This window comes from Erythrolamprus reginae, chromosome 1 (genome assembly GCF_031021105.1).
Source record: "Erythrolamprus reginae isolate rEryReg1 chromosome 1, rEryReg1.hap1, whole genome shotgun sequence".
NCBI classification, from domain to species: domain Eukaryota; kingdom Metazoa; phylum Chordata; class Lepidosauria; order Squamata; family Dipsadidae; genus Erythrolamprus; species Erythrolamprus reginae.
In genome coordinates this window covers 345,707,996-345,724,874 of record NC_091950.1, presented here as the reverse complement: position 1 = coordinate 345,724,874, position 16,879 = coordinate 345,707,996, and the positions used below count along the sequence as shown (strand labels likewise).

Here is a 16,879-nt window from a genome sequence, read left to right as displayed (position 1 = left end):
CAGGGCCAGCATATTGCCCGCACAATCCAGGTCCTCATTTTACCCACCTTGGAAGGATGGAAGGCTGAGTCAACCTAGAGCTAGTGATGAGATTTGAACTGCTGACCTACAGATCTACAGTCAGCTTCAGTGGCCTGCAGTATAGCACTCTACCTGCTGCGCCACCCCAGCTAATAATAATAATGATGATGATGATGATGATAATAATAATAATAATATATTAGATTTGTATGCCGCCCCTCTCCGAAGACTCGGGGCGGCTCACAACAACAATATGTCATAATATATGGTAAATAAACACAAAGTTGATAAATATTAGCTACACAAATTGACACTGTTGAAATAACATCTTAAGACCATTTTAAAAAGATGGATTTCCCAAATAGAAAAATCCAGTACACTAGAAAAAGCCCTCTCATATATATATTTATAATGAACTAAGAAATTAATAGGGTTTGTAAAACTAGGTGTATATGGGAAGTTTATATGTACTTAATATGTAATTATGTCAATTATACCTAATTGTTATTAGGTATAAATAACACAACCACAATTCAGCTACAACTTCTAGACTATCTACAATAGCAAGAGAAAGATTACCATAACATTCAGAGAGGCTTAGGTTTAACTGTGCAAAATTACATGTAGGAGATGTATTGGTCAGGGCCTGCAAAATGGAATCAGCTTCCAGAGTAGACATCATTTTCAGCATCAGTTCTGCTTGATGTTCCAATCCAACCTCTAAACGTGCATCTAAAGCTTTGAAAAGAATCATAAAACACATTTGTAAATTACATCAAATAGGTAAAACATGTTTTAATATTGTATTAAACATTAGTAAGTTATTAAATATTTGTTTATTCTTACACTTTTAAAATGAATTAAAATAGAAACTAATTATAAAAATGTGCAAACATGAGTAAAGAGTTAAATTCATCAAGTCAGAAAGATCTTTGGTCTAAATAGCAAAACACGGTTCCAAGACAGAAAAATGTCTAGTTCTTAATTTTAACATGCTTTTTAAAAAATGCAAAATTGTTTTTATAATCTTTCTATGCTTACATTTACACCCCTTGTCTAACAGGATACTGGATCAGAGTTTCCTAATTATTATCTCTAAAATCACTTTTAAGCATAATTTGCATACCTAAAATATATCCAAAATAATGTATTTTTTACCACAAATACAGTATTCTCTGAAATTGGGCTAAAAGGTAAAAATAGCTGATATGCTTACCTTGAGAAACTGATACACTCACAATCTGTGATCCATTCTTCTCAGTTGTAACTGGTGGTTTTGCCACAGAAATCCCAGCACCTCCAATATAAGGATTGTAATTGTATGTACCATAGTCAGCACCCCAGTAATCATACCAGGTGCTACTTATAGGCTTTGTAAAATAGGGAAAGAAAAGAATTTATTGGTTTGAAATTCCTCAAAATAAAAAGTTTTTTTCCATGTCTTTCAACTAGATTGTGTCTTCAGTATTTCTATCCTGACATCTATATTTATAAAGAAATCAACAGTCTTTTATTTTTGCCATTTAAGCTGCCGGCAGAAGTGGGTTCCTGCCGGTTCAGACTGGTTCTATAGAACAGGTAACGGGAATTTCCCTCTGCTCACTGAACCGTAGGCGCTACCATCTTGTTTTTTGCTTCTGTGCATGTGCAGAAGCTGTTTTTGGGTTCTTAGTACTGCGTATGTGAGAAAGCGAACCAGCAGTGAGCTAAGTCAGAGCACACCCCTGGCTGCCAACTATATTGGCAGTTTTCAGATCAATTTGTTCTTTCACTGAACTATAATTTTGACAGTATAAAGGGAATGGCCTAGCTAATATTTACAGCACTTTTCTCCCAACACATTATTGGACCATTATTTTGTACAATCATTCCAATCACCTGTTAAATGGTCAGATTGAAAGGGGCTGAAATTCAAAGTATCATTGAAGAAGATTGCTTTACATAATCATATGCCCAGATACTGTACAGGATTCTATGATGTTAATATCAGAAATACATATTTGAAAAAGAACTAAGACAGCGTCATAGGTGTTTTGCAGCTATTTAAAAAATGCATTATTCTCCATACCTTGAAGACTTTTGCTGCAAGAGGATCTTTTTCCAAATCAATATCTAGTGGATCAATGTCGACTTCCATCAGGTCTTGTAATAACTCAAGATCAATGTCTTTGTCTTTTTCCAAAGATGATAAAGGTGGAGTACCTTTGGTGATTAAAATAGTTTATTTATTTACTGAATTTTGTCATTGTCATGACTCTGAGCAGCTTGCAACAATAAGTGCAACAATAAAAACAGAAGCTTACAAACAAAATACAGGCAGTCCTTGTCTTCCACCCAAAATTGAGTCCAGAATGATGCCAGCTGTGTCTGTTATTAAGAGAGCCGTTGTGTGACGACCCAATCTTCCATTTTTTTCCAGAAGCTATTAAGTAATTCACCATGTTTGTTAAGTGAATCCTTGGTTGGCAAGTGAATGCTGAGATCATTAACTGAATTCATTGTTTGCAATTGGCTTTTTTTTTTTGCCGGAAACCAGTGTTAGCATATTTCCAGCAAACACAGTTTAAATCATGGTTACATGAATGTGGGATTTTGCGAATGTCTGAGAACCAGATAGAGGATTCAGACCTTCTGGGCATGGGGCAAGGGGAAGAGAAATTCAATCCAATTCAATTTAATTCAATTCAATTTATTTGACTTCTATGCCACCCAATCCCAGTGGGATTCAGGGCGACATACAATGATAAATAGTACATACAATAAACAAGTCAAATAATTAGTAATAAGAACATAAAAAAACCCCATCATAAACCAAAAAAGAATTAACCAATCGAACCCACAATTATACAGAACAGTTGTAGTCGGACGTGATGTTACATTCACGACCCCCAGGCCTGGCCACAAAGCGAGAACAATGGCATTTGCTAGTGTATTCGCCAGATGTGAGGTCTGTTCCTCCAGTGTGCAGAGGGATTGTTCTCCCCAGTGGGGATAAAGAGAAGATCTAGGCCTCTCAGGTACAGTAGGGGGCCCTGGCCCTCTCCTCTCTATAGCATGCCCAGGAAGCCTGGACATGGGGCTACCCTTGAAAAGCGTTCAGAGATTTCAGCTGGTTCAAATGCAGCTGCGCGAGCCATTATGCATGTACCAAGTTACACACATATTACTCCAACTCTACACAAGCTGCATTGGCTACCAGTGGTCTTTGGACACAATTCAAGGTGTTGGCTATTACCTTTAAAGCCCTACATGGCTTAGGATGAGACTACTTACGGGACTACCTACTACCTGGAACCAATAAGGACCCATAGAGTTGGCCTTCCCCAGGCCCTGTCAACCAAACAATGCCAGTTGGCGGGACTGTGGGGAAGGGCCTTCTCTGTGGCAACTCTGATGCTTTGGAACCAAATGCCACCGGAGACTTATAGTATGGCCAACCCTGCCAGCTTTCTGGAAAGCTGTGAAAACCTGGCTTTTCCGGCAGGCCTGGGGCCGTTAAGTTGTCACCTTGATGTGGCCATGAATGATTGAGAGTATGTATGGTTTGTAGGGATATTAATGTATTTTTATAATGTTTTTACTCTTGTATATGACTGTAGCTATATTGTATATTATTTTTACCACTGTAAGCCGCCCAGAGTCCATTTGGAATTGGGCGGCATATAAATGCTACAAACAAATAAACAAACAATTTTTTTCTGATGCTCCATTTAACAAGTGCAACTGGAAGACTTAGGATCATAGTTGGTGAATGAAGCGTTACTCAACTATTCTGGGCCCATTCATGTTTATAAGTAGAGAATTACCTATAGTAATGATGGCGAACCCTTTTTGGTTCGCATGCCAGAAGGGTGTGCCCACATCCATGCCCTCCCCTGTGTATGTGCACAAACCTCCACGCGTGCATATAACCCCCCTGGCGCATGCGCACTTCCCCCCGCTGCCTCACAATGGGCTCCTAATGCTTGGAGACGGTGAAAAACAAATGTTTCATTACCCAATCTAGGTAACATTATCAGTGCTATTAAGGAGTGCCATTTGCTGTCCGTTTACATTCTGGTGTCTTGCCTGTCTGTGTGAGTGGCGGCGGTCTGTGTGGGTGGCGGCGATTCTTTGGTTGGGCTGTTTACTGGCAGTTTATTGATTGGGGCATTGCAAACTATGCAAAAGAGATAATCAACCAGCCCCAAAGAGAAAAAGACTCCAGCACCTCTCCACTAGTAATCAGCACTCAGATTAACTTCAAGATTAACTTCAGACCAACAATCAAATCAGCAATACTCCAATTATAAAGCTAATCTCTAAAACCGCCCCCATCCACATAGACAGGCAAGACACCAGAATATAAACTGCCAGTAAACCACACTCCTTACTAGCACTGATGATGTTAGTTAGGTTAACAAAATGCCTGCAAGAAAATAAGCAAGCTTAGAAGGCAAATATATATGCCCCAGAATAACATTGCAAGATCAAATCTGGGCTTGGTCATCGGGATCAGAGATTTATTTTGCCGAGTTTTCAGACTTGAGCTGGAGCCCATCTTCAGGCAACTTCTCTCTAGCAGACTGCGTGCTTTGGGCTATTTTGTGTGTGGTGTTTATATGCTGTGGCTTTTTAGTTGCCGAGTACTAAACTTGCATAGTACTACTTGCACCAGCAGAACTGTATGTGTGTATGTATGTATGTATGTATGTATGTATGTATGTATGTATGTATGTATGTATTAATTAATTAATTAATTAATTAATTAGATTTGTATGCCGCCCTCCTCTGCAGACTCGGGGCGGCATACAAATCTAATAAATAAACAAACAAACAAACAAACAAACAAACACACACACACACACACACATACAGTTCTGCTGGTGACAAGTAGTACTATGCAAGTTTAGTATACTTTTCCAACAACTACTGAAATCCAAGAATGTTTAGCAGAATTACCAAAATGAAAAAAAATAAGAGTTTTAAACAATTCAATGCCCTTATGCAAGTTATATTGATTTACCTGTAATGTCATGTGATAAAGGCTCATCGATAGTTTCCACTAACTGAGCTGCAGACTGCTGAAGAGCGTCATCTGAATCTACAGTTGAAGCTCCTGCCTCCTCTCCTACTGCAGCCTCCTCCATGGCCTCAGCAGCTATTGGGGCCAGCAGTTCTCCTAAATGGTACATGGAAGAGTTACCAGCATAGTCAAAGATGGGTATCAACTATTAAAAGAAGCCTGGTGGAGGCTAAAATGTGTATGTAATCTAAATATAAATTACCCAGGTACCTTGCTCCCCCCACATTGAAAGTATTTAGGGCAAAAAATAGTCTCAATACGGTGTGGAATTGTGGGAGCCTTACAAAAGTTTCCTCACATGTTCAAATCCGTTTCTTAAAGAAGCATATTGGGAACTGATAAGAACATGTCAGAGCCGAAGCAGGTTTTCACGCCATACAGTCACTCAATAATCAATTAAAACAGTTTTTAGCCATTGGCAGAGGATCCATTCAATGGGTCCTGATAGATTACCTAAAATATGTTTAGTGGAACAGTTTAACTATGGCTCAGCCTATTTCCTGCATAAGCTGAATTACCAAAGTTGTTTCGTAGCATGGGTTTTCCACCCAATATTTACTCTCAACTGCTTCCCAGGCAAAGGAATTTTTCAGAGTCCTGGATATCAGTACCCAAAGAAACATGGAGTTATTGGCAAAAAGACTGACCTTTAATATGATTGGCTAAGAACAAAACAATTTTCCAATATGAAAAATAACTGCCAAAGAATTTGATGCAATTCTTATGAACGGCCTATTCTAGAGCATGTTTGAGGTGCTAGATTCCATGACTAAACATGGGTATTTCCCTCACATATCATATTATAAAATGATGTATAGAGAAGGCAGTTCAGCTAAGAACCCGTTACAGTGATCTCTCGGTTAGCGCGGGGGTTACGTTCCAAGACCTCCCGCGCTAACCGATTTCCGCGTTATATTGGATGCGGAAGTAAAACCACCATCTGCGCATGTGCGCCATTTTTTTCATGGCCGCACATGCGCAGATGGTGGAGTTTGCGTGTGGGCGGCGGGGAAGACCAAGGGAAGATTCCTTCAGCCGCCCAACAGCTGATCTGCTCCGCAGCGCGGAAGCAGCGAGGAGCCGAAGATGGGGTAAAGGCAAAGGGGAAACCCCATCTTCGGCTCCTCGCTGCTGCCGCGCTGCGGAGCGGATCAGGTGTTGGGCGGCTGAAGGAACCTTCCCTTGGTCTTCCCGCTTGCCGCTTGCCAGTCCACACACGCCCCCCTGGATGAGCCGGCCACAGGGGCGAGGGGTGGGGATGAAGGGGCAGGACTTCCCGGGCGGAAGGCGTGCTCGGCTCTGCCGCTCCAGCCGCTTTCGGCCGAGCCTCCCCGGCCAAGCAGCCAGGGAAGTCGAGCCAGGCGTGGCGGCGGCAGCGCTGCTTCTCCGGTCGCCCCGTCCTCTCCTGCCTCCTGCGCCGATGTTCCCCGCTGCGACGGAAGGCAGTCGCTTGGCTAGGGAGGCTCGGCCGAAAGGGGCTGGAGCGGCAGAGCCGAGCACGCCTTCCACCCGGGAAGTCCTGCCCCTTCATCCCCACCCCTCGCCCCTGTGGTCGGCGGGGATGAAAGGGCAGGACTCCCTGGGTGGAAGGCGTGCTCGGCTCTGCCGCTCCAGCCGCTTTCGGCCGAGCCTCCCTAGCCAAGCGACTGCCTTCCGTCGCAGCGGGGAACATCGGCGCAGGAGGCAGGAGAGGACCGGGCGACCGGAGAAGCAGCGCTGCCGCCGCCACGCCTGGCTCGACTTCCCTGGCTGCTTGGCCGGGGAGGCTCGGCCGAAAGCGGCTGGAGCGGCAGAGCCGAGCACGCCTTCCACCCGGGAAGTCCTGCCCCTTCATCCCCACCCCTCGCCCCTGTGGTCGGCGGGGATGAAAGGGCAGGACTCCCTGGGTGGAAGGCGTGCTCGGCTCTGCCGCTCCAGCCGCTTTCGGCCGAGCCTCCCTAGCCAAGCGACTGCCTTCCGTCGCAGCGGGGAACATCGGCGCAGGAGGCAGGAGAGGACCGGGCGACCGGAGAAGCAGCGCTGCCGCCGCCACGCCTGGCTCGACTTCCCTGGCTGCTTGGCCGGGGAGGCTCGGCCGAAAGCGGCTGGAGCGGCAGAGCCGAGCACGCCTTCCACCCAGGGAGTCCTGCCCTTTCATCCCCGCCGACCACAGGGGCGAGGGGTGGGGATGAAGGGGCAGGACTTCCCAGGCGGAAGGCGTGCTCGGCTCTGTCAGTCGTAGCGCTGGCTGTCAACTTTTCTTTTTAGCACTGGGGAGGCAAGTCAGCTCCTGCCCAGTTTTAAAAAGAAAAGTTGACAGCCAGCGATTGTTCCGCTGCCGCCAGCATGGCCTGGCTGGCAGCGGAAGATGTAACGGAGCCCACGGGGGATTCGCCTTCCTCCCACCCGCAGCCGAGACTGATTGTGGGCTCCTTCGCAACCTCGGAGAGCTTCCGGGGCATGAAAGCTCACGAAAACCAGGAAGCTCTCCGAGGTTGCGAAGGAGCCCACGATCAGTCGGCTGCCGGTGGGAGGAAAGCGAATGCCACGGGGCTGGGCTCGGCTCCCCCCTCGGCTCCCCCCCTTACCAGCCCCGCCGCGGAAGGCTCCATTCTGTTCCCTGCCGGCCCGATTGAGCGGCCGGCGGTCTCCATTCAGGGAACAGAATAAAAAAAAATTTATTTTTTAATATTTTATTTTTTTAAATAATATTTTTTGAAAAACCGCGTTGCAGCGTTTCGCGCTAATCGAGAACGCGCAAGTCGAGGGACCACTGTATATCAAACAAATTGGGATGTCAGATACAGAAAGAATATTTTTTCTCTATTTACTACGTAAATTATGTAGTAAATTATGTAGAGGTGTGGCATACAAATCTAATAAATAAATAAAATAAATATTTTATTGTTACATTTTAAAATCTATTTTATCCTAGAATTAGTTCCTATATTTTACTTTTATTTTATTGTCTTTGATATGGCTCAAGACTAATTAAGTAACTACTACTACTACTTCACTGTTCCCCATTGCAGGTAACCAAAGCATTTTCCATAGATAAAATATAATTTTTAACAAACCTGCTAGAATATCTTGCAGCATACATGTCAGAGAATATTGAGCCCATGCTCCTCCCCAAGAGATATCACCTCTGTTGAAGTCTGTTCCAACCAGAAGCAGTAGTAGCCTTTCTAACTGAGCTTCATTCACAATTTCACACAAATGAATTGTAGGCCTTGTTGCATTTGCAATTCTAGCAAGAACCTGAAATAAAAACAGGTAGACAAAATTCTCGTTGCCGCAACTTGTTTCATATCTATGGAGAACACAACACTTCTACAAAACAAAGATTTCAATATTTAGCAATTATAATTTATACATATATTTATAAATAATGGTAAAGGAATTTAGAATATCAGAAATATTGATAAATCAAAAGAAAAAACAAGATAATTGTTCCAGTTTGAGAGTATATGTAACTTTGTAGCTTTGAAAAGTTCTTCTCATATAAAGAGTGCCCCCCCCATTTCTACTTTCTTTATTTTTAACTTTATCTTGGAAATTGCCAAGTTGAAAATTATAACACAAGAAAATACAAATTACTAAAAGTTATTGTGATGGAATCAACAATGTTTCTAACTGAACAACACTTTCAAAAATTCCCAACAAAATTTTGGTTTATTTCCCACTGCTACCTAGGCTATGATGATTCAGATTTTTGCCAGTTATCAGGAACAATGTCGGTTGGCGGGCCCCAGGGGAAGAGCCTTCTCTGTGGCGGCCCCGACTCTCTGGAACCAACTCCCCCCTGAGATTAGAACTGCCCCTACTCTCCCTGCCTTCCGTAAACTCCTTAAAACCCACCTTTGCCGTCAGGCATGAGGGAACTGAAAAACCTCCCCCGGGCATGTTCAATTTATGCATGGTATGTTTGTGTGTGTGTTTGTTAGTAAATGGGGTTCTTTTTAAATCTTTCTAAATATTTTAAATTTATTTGGATTTGTCATGATGTGCTGTATCTTGCTGTGAGCCGCCCCGAGTCTGCGGAGAGGGGCGGCATACAAATCTAAATAATAAAATAAAATAAATAAACACAATGGCAACATTTTTCAGAGGCTACATCTTAAGTCAAGAGAGGAAAAGAAGCAAAATGTAGGTGTTCTGGTTAGCTTAAATTAAAGATTCATGTAAAAGAAAACTGCTATTTGATACAATCTATAGTTTTCGCTTTAGCCCAGGTGGATAGAGAAAAAACATAGATGGTTTTATATAAATAACCACTAGGAAAAGATATTTATTTATTTATTTATTCAATTTTTATGCCGCCCTTCTCCTTAGACTCAGGGCGACTTACAACATGTTAGCAATAACACTTTTTTAACAGAGCTAGGCTATTGCCCCCATAATCCGGGTCCTCATTTTACCCACCTCGGAAGGATGGAAGGCTGAGTCAACCTTGAGCCGGTGATGAGATTTGAACCGCTGACCTTCAGATCTACAAGTCAGCTTCAGTGGCCTGCAGTACAGCACTCTACCTGCTGCGCCACCCCGGCTCCTATTGGTGGAATTATATTTAAAGCCCAACAACCAGCTTCCTTCTCTTGTGGAAATTTTATTATTATTATTATTATTATTATTATTATTATTATTATTATTATTATTATTATTAATTTATTAATTAATTAATTTATTTATTAGATTTGTATGCCGCCCCTCTCCGTAGACTCGGGGTGGCATATAAATAAGTTAATTAAATTTGCTTATTGAAATGGAATAAGTAAATTAAATTTACTTATTGAAATGGAATCCTACCAGAGCAAAACATCTTGAGGTCAGAATAACAATGTAGGTTAAAAATTTTATCTTCTTAAATTATGCTATTTTATTATTTCCTCCTCAAAAGGTTGAAGTCATCATACTTTTGGATGACAAATAATTATTGGGAGAAAATTTTGTGAGAATTGCTGATCCAACCTAGTGTACTAAAATGCAAGTTTCAAGTTTTGATTAGATTTATTTTAATTAACTTAGCATACCTTGCATACAAATAACAGCAAATCTGCATGGCAAGTAAAATCCATTGACAAGAGAAAGAGGGCCAGTTTCTGCACTACTGAGATACAGCGCTCATGTGCCAATGTAAATGGAAGGGGCTCAATTTCTGGAGTTTCTTTTGTAGTTGATACTTCAGTGTCTAACGTAGAACGGGGCCACTCTGCAGTCCGTCGTAAGCGTATCAAATCCTTAAAGTGCTACAGAAATAATAAAGACAAACACATTTACCATTATTCAACTATTCATTGAATCATGTGAGTTGATAATTTCACAAATAAAGGAAAAAAAACACCACATAAGTCATTGGTATCAATAACACAGTATTTCAATCAAAAAGAATAAGAAAACATTGTTCTCTTATCTTATAAGCCTTAGATTAAAATATTAGGCAATAATTCTAAATCAATACATGTCTATTTAACTAAACATACATAAGATTATTTCCTAAATCATAGCGCAAATAACATTTGTTGTTTTCAAATTTATAATTCTCGTAAGAAACAAATTAACTGATTATTATTACTCTACTATTATCACATTGAAGCCTTAATCAGACACTGGATAAACCTAATGTCATAACAGTGAGGGATAATAGTTGGAACATACAATGGCTTCTAGATTAGACTATGTGAAAACACAACCATAATGTTATTAGTCTCCGAGTGAGGATTTCTCAACACTATGTACAACTTGCCCCTAACTGTAAGATGGGTGGCATATAAATTGAATAAATAAATAAGTATTCCTAAAAGAATTAACTAAAACTGATAGCCAAAACTATTTCAAACCAAAAAGTGCTTAATTAAAACACAATTTTATTTAAATATACCATACAATAAGAGTGAGAAGGGAGTTGTTTTAAAAAGACAAATCCAACTTTATTGCTGTTAGCCGCCCCGAGTCTTCGGAGAGGGGCAGCAGGCAAATCCAATAAATAAATAAATAAATAAAATAAATAAATAAATAAACTTTCTTTGCCCTTAGTTAGGTAATAGCATAATTATTTGGATACAACCCATGTACCTTTTCTGATGACTCAAAAAGGGCACAGTTGAAGAATTGTTGAAACATTCTAATTTAACCTTAAATTTTTATTACAATGAACTATCTTGATATGAATAACCCACAGCATTATTTAGAAAGCAGCTTATATAAAATATATGTACATATACATACATATCAACAGGTATCTATGTTATAATTGATTAGTTCTAAAACCAGATATAGCAGGTAGCTGAATAAACCAGTTAGGCCTTAACAGGCACAATGAAATCATATGTGGAATAAATGAACCCAAAACATATTTTAATTTGCAGAAAAAGATATTTCTGCGCGAGACAATAAATATAATTGCAGAACATCATACCTTTGACGTGGCCTGCTTTAGTTTTGCCTGTTCTACTAAAAGTTTATAGGATGATCCTTTGTTGCTTTGTATTTTTTCTTTTTCCATCTGTTCCACCAAAGCCTTCTGTTTTGCTTTTAATAAGTTAAGTTGCTAAAAGAGAATGTTAACAGTATATAAAAATGTATATAATAAAATGCAAAATAGATATGCACTTTTCATAGGATGGTCAAGTTAAAGTTTTTTTAAATTTTAGTTTTTATATTTATAAAACTTTAACAGACTGCCAACAGACCTGAATTACAAAGCCAGTTTCAGTAACAGATTTAAGGTTGCAGAAACTGGTGAGGCTTCAAACATTGTATCTACGAGCAGATATTTGCCAAGTGTTTGTCCTCACTGTCACGTTTTCCAAATGTTTTATAATGAGCAAGTTAAATAGAACAGTGGTTTCTCACATTACTCCCTTCAAAGTTTCAGACTTATGTGAACTCTTCTTCTATCAAGATGGTGGAAATCTCTTATTCTAAACTGCAGGGCACGCATAGGATTTCCTTAGATCCCTTGTCTGCAATTATTATATTGTCAGTATCAGTCACACTTTCAGTTAGGTTCATGGTTGCTGTGGGAAAATCAGGCAACTGGAATTTCCTTTAACTTGCTTCAGTGCATTCCAGCTATATGCTACCTAATTTATAAAATATTGCTCTGAACATAAAACACGAATTACAACTCAAAAGGATAATATCCTCCTATAATTTAGGGGGAGAAAGAAGATCATTATTATGAGCTAGAAGTTACCTGTTTGTGATGAACAAGCTGTTTCCTGATCTTTCTGGAGTATAACCTATCTAAGCTACTGTTGCCTTTTGAAGATCTATTGAGGCTCTGTGTATGTAAATTATTGTTAATGAAACTCCACTGATTGCCTGAAAAGCAAAAGAAAACGATATTTCAAATTTGGTAGTCAATGTTTTACACACAAACCACATACAGACACAAAATCAGTACATGTATCTTAAAAAAAGGAAAAAAAAGCGTGTTAGTTTGTTAAAGGGTACAAACATTGATTGAATTATTGTTATGGATGCTAGGAAAATAACTGATTTAGCTTCATTGAAAGGACCAGAAGACAGGATTTAGAAAAAGCTAGGTTCCATCTTTCAAAACAGGGCTTTTTAAAAATGAGATGTTAACTGAACGATCAAACAAACAAGTACGTCTTTTTTAAAAGGAAAGCAGAAAAGACATTAAATGTTGCACAACAAAAATCAGATGAGAAAGGAAGTCCTATGCAATAAACCAGCCAGTGATAGGCTTTCAGGCTGAATGGCCTTGGCCTCATCTCATATTATCTTGACATTTCACCAGGATTTTCAGAGCCAGTGTGAACTGTTTTGTATTGTGTACAGGTAATTGGGCTCAATTCTGATTGTTAAGTCCAGGACAACCTGTACTCCATGGCACCTTGCAGGCAACTGAACAGGAACTGCTTGATTGGCACTAGCTCAGATCAGATCAGCCTGAAACTGAGTGGTCCTTAGAACATTCCTTTGTAACAATTAAGATCCTGAAGTATTTCTTTTTACTAAGAATCTATTCAATTACTTTATAATCTCTACATCTTAAAATTAAACTTAACTAAAAGTTTGTATCTCTTAATCAAACCATTGGAAAACTATCCCAAAATCTGAAGACCATAGATCTGTTACGACAAAGCATAACATAGCATTTAGCAATAGCAATAGCATTTAGACTTATATACTGCTTCACAGTGCTTTACAGCCCTCTCTAAGCGGTTTAGAGAGAGCAAGCAATTGCCCCAACAATCTGGATCCTCATCCGACCTTGGAAGGATGGAAGGCTGAGTCAACCTTGAGCCTACTGAGATTCGATCTGCCAAACTGCTGGCAGCCGGTGATAAACAGAAGTAGCTTGCAGTACTGCACTCTAACCACTGCACCACTGAGCTCATACAATTCCAGAATTTTTTGAAACATGTATGGGAGGGGAAGGGGGAAAACAACAGCCAGCATTTATGTCAACTAATAGCCTACTAACCCAGTCTTCAACTTAAACTTGGGCTGCTCTGGAATTCATTTTAATGAAAAGCAGGCTAACAATTCAAATAGGTAAATAAATGGCAATAAATTGTTTTCTATAATACAAAATTATAAGCAAACACTGGTGAACCAAAAGACTCTCCCAGCCCTTATTCATTCGAGTGAGAGGGACTTCTATCCTGAATAATAAAGAAAAGAAAAAGAAAAAAGTGGACTGAACATGGGTATAACCGTTGGTAGTTCCTTAACTCAAATATGCATTTTATTTGGATTGCATAGTTATCGCTTTACCGTACATACATTTAAAGTACATACTCATTGCTACTACGTATCACCTTTTAAGTTCTGGGCATCAAGTGCTGTCTCCATCCCTGTCTTTTTCCTAATGGCTTAATCCAAAAGGGAATTAATATGCCTGCAGATATGTCCTTTGGCATACAGCAGACTTCCTGCCCTGATTATTAAAGCATTTTTAAAACAGATGAACAGTTGATAAATTGATAGATGGACAGAAATGAAACTGGATTCATATAAGAATAATTCCAAATATGATACTGATCTATAGATAATCTGAAAAAAATGAAAGTAGGTGACTGTGGCTCAGGGCTTTATTTGGAAATGGGGAGATGCTACAAATGTGGCCAGGGGGAGAAAATGGTAAAGATAAGCTAAAACGGTAAATAGCAACCTGAGAAAATATCAGCTGGTGGTGAAAATCCTCAGGCTGTTTTACAGTAACTCGGTGCTTTTTGAGTGACCATGTATTTTGGCAGTCATTCTGTGAACAGACAAGTCTCACCACACTTTATGCCTATTTCTGTCTATTAACTAACACTGGGAATATTATGGAACAAGTTAACTTTATTTATTAATATCGATGAACTGATTAGAAGGGTGTGACTAAAAACTATTCTTTACAATGTTTACTATTGCATATATTTGGGATTCCGATTTTCACTTTGTAGCCTATTTAGAAACAGAAGAATTAAAAATTTGTTGCAGGACCCAGAGGTTGTTTGGGTCTGAACTGGGAAAAACAGGTTCAGGTTTAACCCTGGCAAGACGGTGTGGCTTTAAATACTTGGTCTTCCTAGTTCTGGAGAGTTCTAATTTTGGTCCTGAATGGGATTGCACTGGCCAGTGAAGAGCTGTTCAATTTAAGGCTCTTCCTGGATTCTCCAGCTTCTGCTTTAGAAGCTAGTACTACCTGTGGCAGTACAGCAAATCCAGCTTCTGCACCAGTTATGTTCATTTCTGGATTGATAGGCTTTCCTCACAGTCAAGCCTTGCATACCTTGTGGTTAGAATTCAATAATGCTTTCTACATGGGCTGTCCTTGAAAAAAAAAGGATAGGATCAGATTACCGCAGCCCAAGCAATGACAAGCAAACCTCACTAAGTCCACATGAAGCCCTTGCTATGTTAGCTGAACTGGTTACCAGATGGTTTTTGAGTGCAATGTAAAGTGTTGGTTATTACAGGTACTCATTTAATTCATTCATTCAAGAACTGTTTAAAGTTACTATATTGCTGAACTCTTGAAATTTGTCAAATAAGTAATTTTTCCAACATAATGTCAGTGCTCCTAGACTGGGGAGCAAGGAATGCCCAGCACATCCAACCTTCCCCCCTCCTGTTTCTACTTGCCTATATTGCAGGTATCGAACTAATCAAATAGGTAATCAGCAGAACGCTTAATTCAGTATCTGAGATTGGGATACTAATGAAAAATTAAGATTATTTTATTTTGGAACAACAATGCAAGATCTTCAATTCTAGTAATAGTCTAAGGTGTCAAAGATTAGCAGTGACATTGACTGGGTGGAGTAAACAAATGGTAAAAGGAGTGGCAGAACCTGGGGGTAGAGTTAAAAGGATTAGCCTAGAATCCCTACATAGCTTCAAGCACCTTCCCACTCCAAATTCTTTATCTAACCCCAGGCAGATGCTAACCATTCATTGAGAAGGTTCCTTTGCAAAGTCATGACTAACAGTAAGTCAGTTTAATTGAAATTTCACATGTGGACTTGATCTTTCATGCCTGGCAACTTCATAGCTATTTACAATAAGATTGATCAAAAATTGTAGTTTACTATTCTATGCCCTTTTATAGGGACTATATGCTCATTAATAGGTTTTATCATCTTAAGTAATATATACTACACCTGTCAAGAATCTTTCTCTCTCTTTTCCATTCAAAGGCTTCTTCGATGTAGCTGCTTCATCTTCCACTGTTGCCACATAGTCTAAGAGTCTGGATACCAACATTACAACCCAGCTAATCATAGGAATGTCCAGAACGCCTTCAAAATAAGAGAATTTGTTTAGATAATTATTAAGGTTAAATATACTAACAGATTTATTTTCCAGAATCTCAAAATAGTTTACACTATACAGAGTTTATGTCACTGGTGATGGGGAAAAGTACTGTACTATGAACTTTTCCCACCAGCTGGTCCCAGTTTGAGTGTTGTAGCGATTGCAAGAATTGTGTAGCTAAATAAACCCTACCTCCAACTTTGAATGTTTTCAGATCTGCCCTTTTTGTCTGCTTGAGCTTTAAATGCTGCTTTAGCTTCCTGCGGCGCTAACCTTACTACCGGCCATGTGGTTTGCAAATTATGACTCCACTCCTTAAGGGAGGGGATGTTGGATTCCTCCATGGTAATTCTGGCATAGGAGTGAATTCTTGACCAGTAGCTACTTGTAATGGAGTAAATTGTGTGCTGGTATGCACTGCATTATTGTATGCCACCTCAGTGAAAGGTATAAGGCCTGTCCAAAGTGCCCTACCAGTCTGGAATCATGGCATCTTTTCATAAGGTCCAATCTTTGGCTTGCAGGAACATCCGGTTTTCTTCCCACCCAAGCCAAATTACCTTTAATTAAGCAGTTATTTTTGTGGGTTTGAAACCACTCGTCCTTGAACAAGACTTACTTAAAATCCTGGGTGATAGCATTGTCGATGGGCAGGTTTTCTTTGGCTTGTGCCCTGGTGTTTATTTTAGCTGCCAGGTTTGGGGTGGGTGGGTGTTGGAGCAAAATTTTGACTTTTGTGCTTTTATATTGAGGTTTCCTCGAGAGTGCATCTGCCAGAAAGTCCCCCCACCACCAAAAGTATTTGAGTGTGAAGTCAAACTGCTTGAAGTATTGCGCCAAGCGTACTTGCTTGGAGGAAAGTTCCGTGGGGTTTTTAGAACTTCCAGGTTTTTGTGATCAATCCAGACCTCAAAAGGGATTTTATTTCCCTCTAGGAAGTGTCTCCAAGAGAGGAGTGTCCATATGCCTCTTTCTCCCAAATAGCCCATCCCTGTTCTGTTTCAGTCAATTTTTTTGAAATGTAGGAACACTGTT

At 40.1% G+C, this 16,879-nt stretch overlaps 1 protein-coding gene across 11 annotated transcripts in view; it reads right to left on the bottom strand.

Moving 5' to 3' along the window:
* The window catches only part of BIRC6 (baculoviral IAP repeat containing 6), a 165,159-nt gene that overhangs the window by 89,976 nt on the left and 58,304 nt on the right, over positions 1-16,879 (bottom strand). For 7 of the 11 annotated variants that reach the window (XM_070734154.1, XM_070734156.1, XM_070734160.1 and 4 more), the window contains 9 exons: positions 15,691-15,828; positions 12,264-12,391; positions 11,484-11,615; positions 10,099-10,314; positions 8,143-8,326; positions 5,027-5,182; positions 2,090-2,223; positions 1,238-1,391; positions 601-759 (listed from right to left, as the gene is read on the bottom strand). In XM_070734154.1, the coding sequence (XP_070590255.1) occupies positions 601-759; positions 1,238-1,391; positions 2,090-2,223; positions 5,027-5,182; positions 8,143-8,326; positions 10,099-10,314; positions 11,484-11,615; positions 12,264-12,391; positions 15,691-15,828 (1,401 nt within the window). The remainder of the gene's footprint in view (positions 1-600; positions 760-1,237; positions 1,392-2,089; positions 2,224-5,026; positions 5,183-8,142; positions 8,327-10,098; positions 10,315-11,483; positions 11,616-12,263; positions 12,392-15,690; positions 15,829-16,879) is intronic. The other 4 variants (XM_070734158.1, XM_070734159.1, XM_070734162.1 and 1 more) reach the window with 3 other exon arrangements.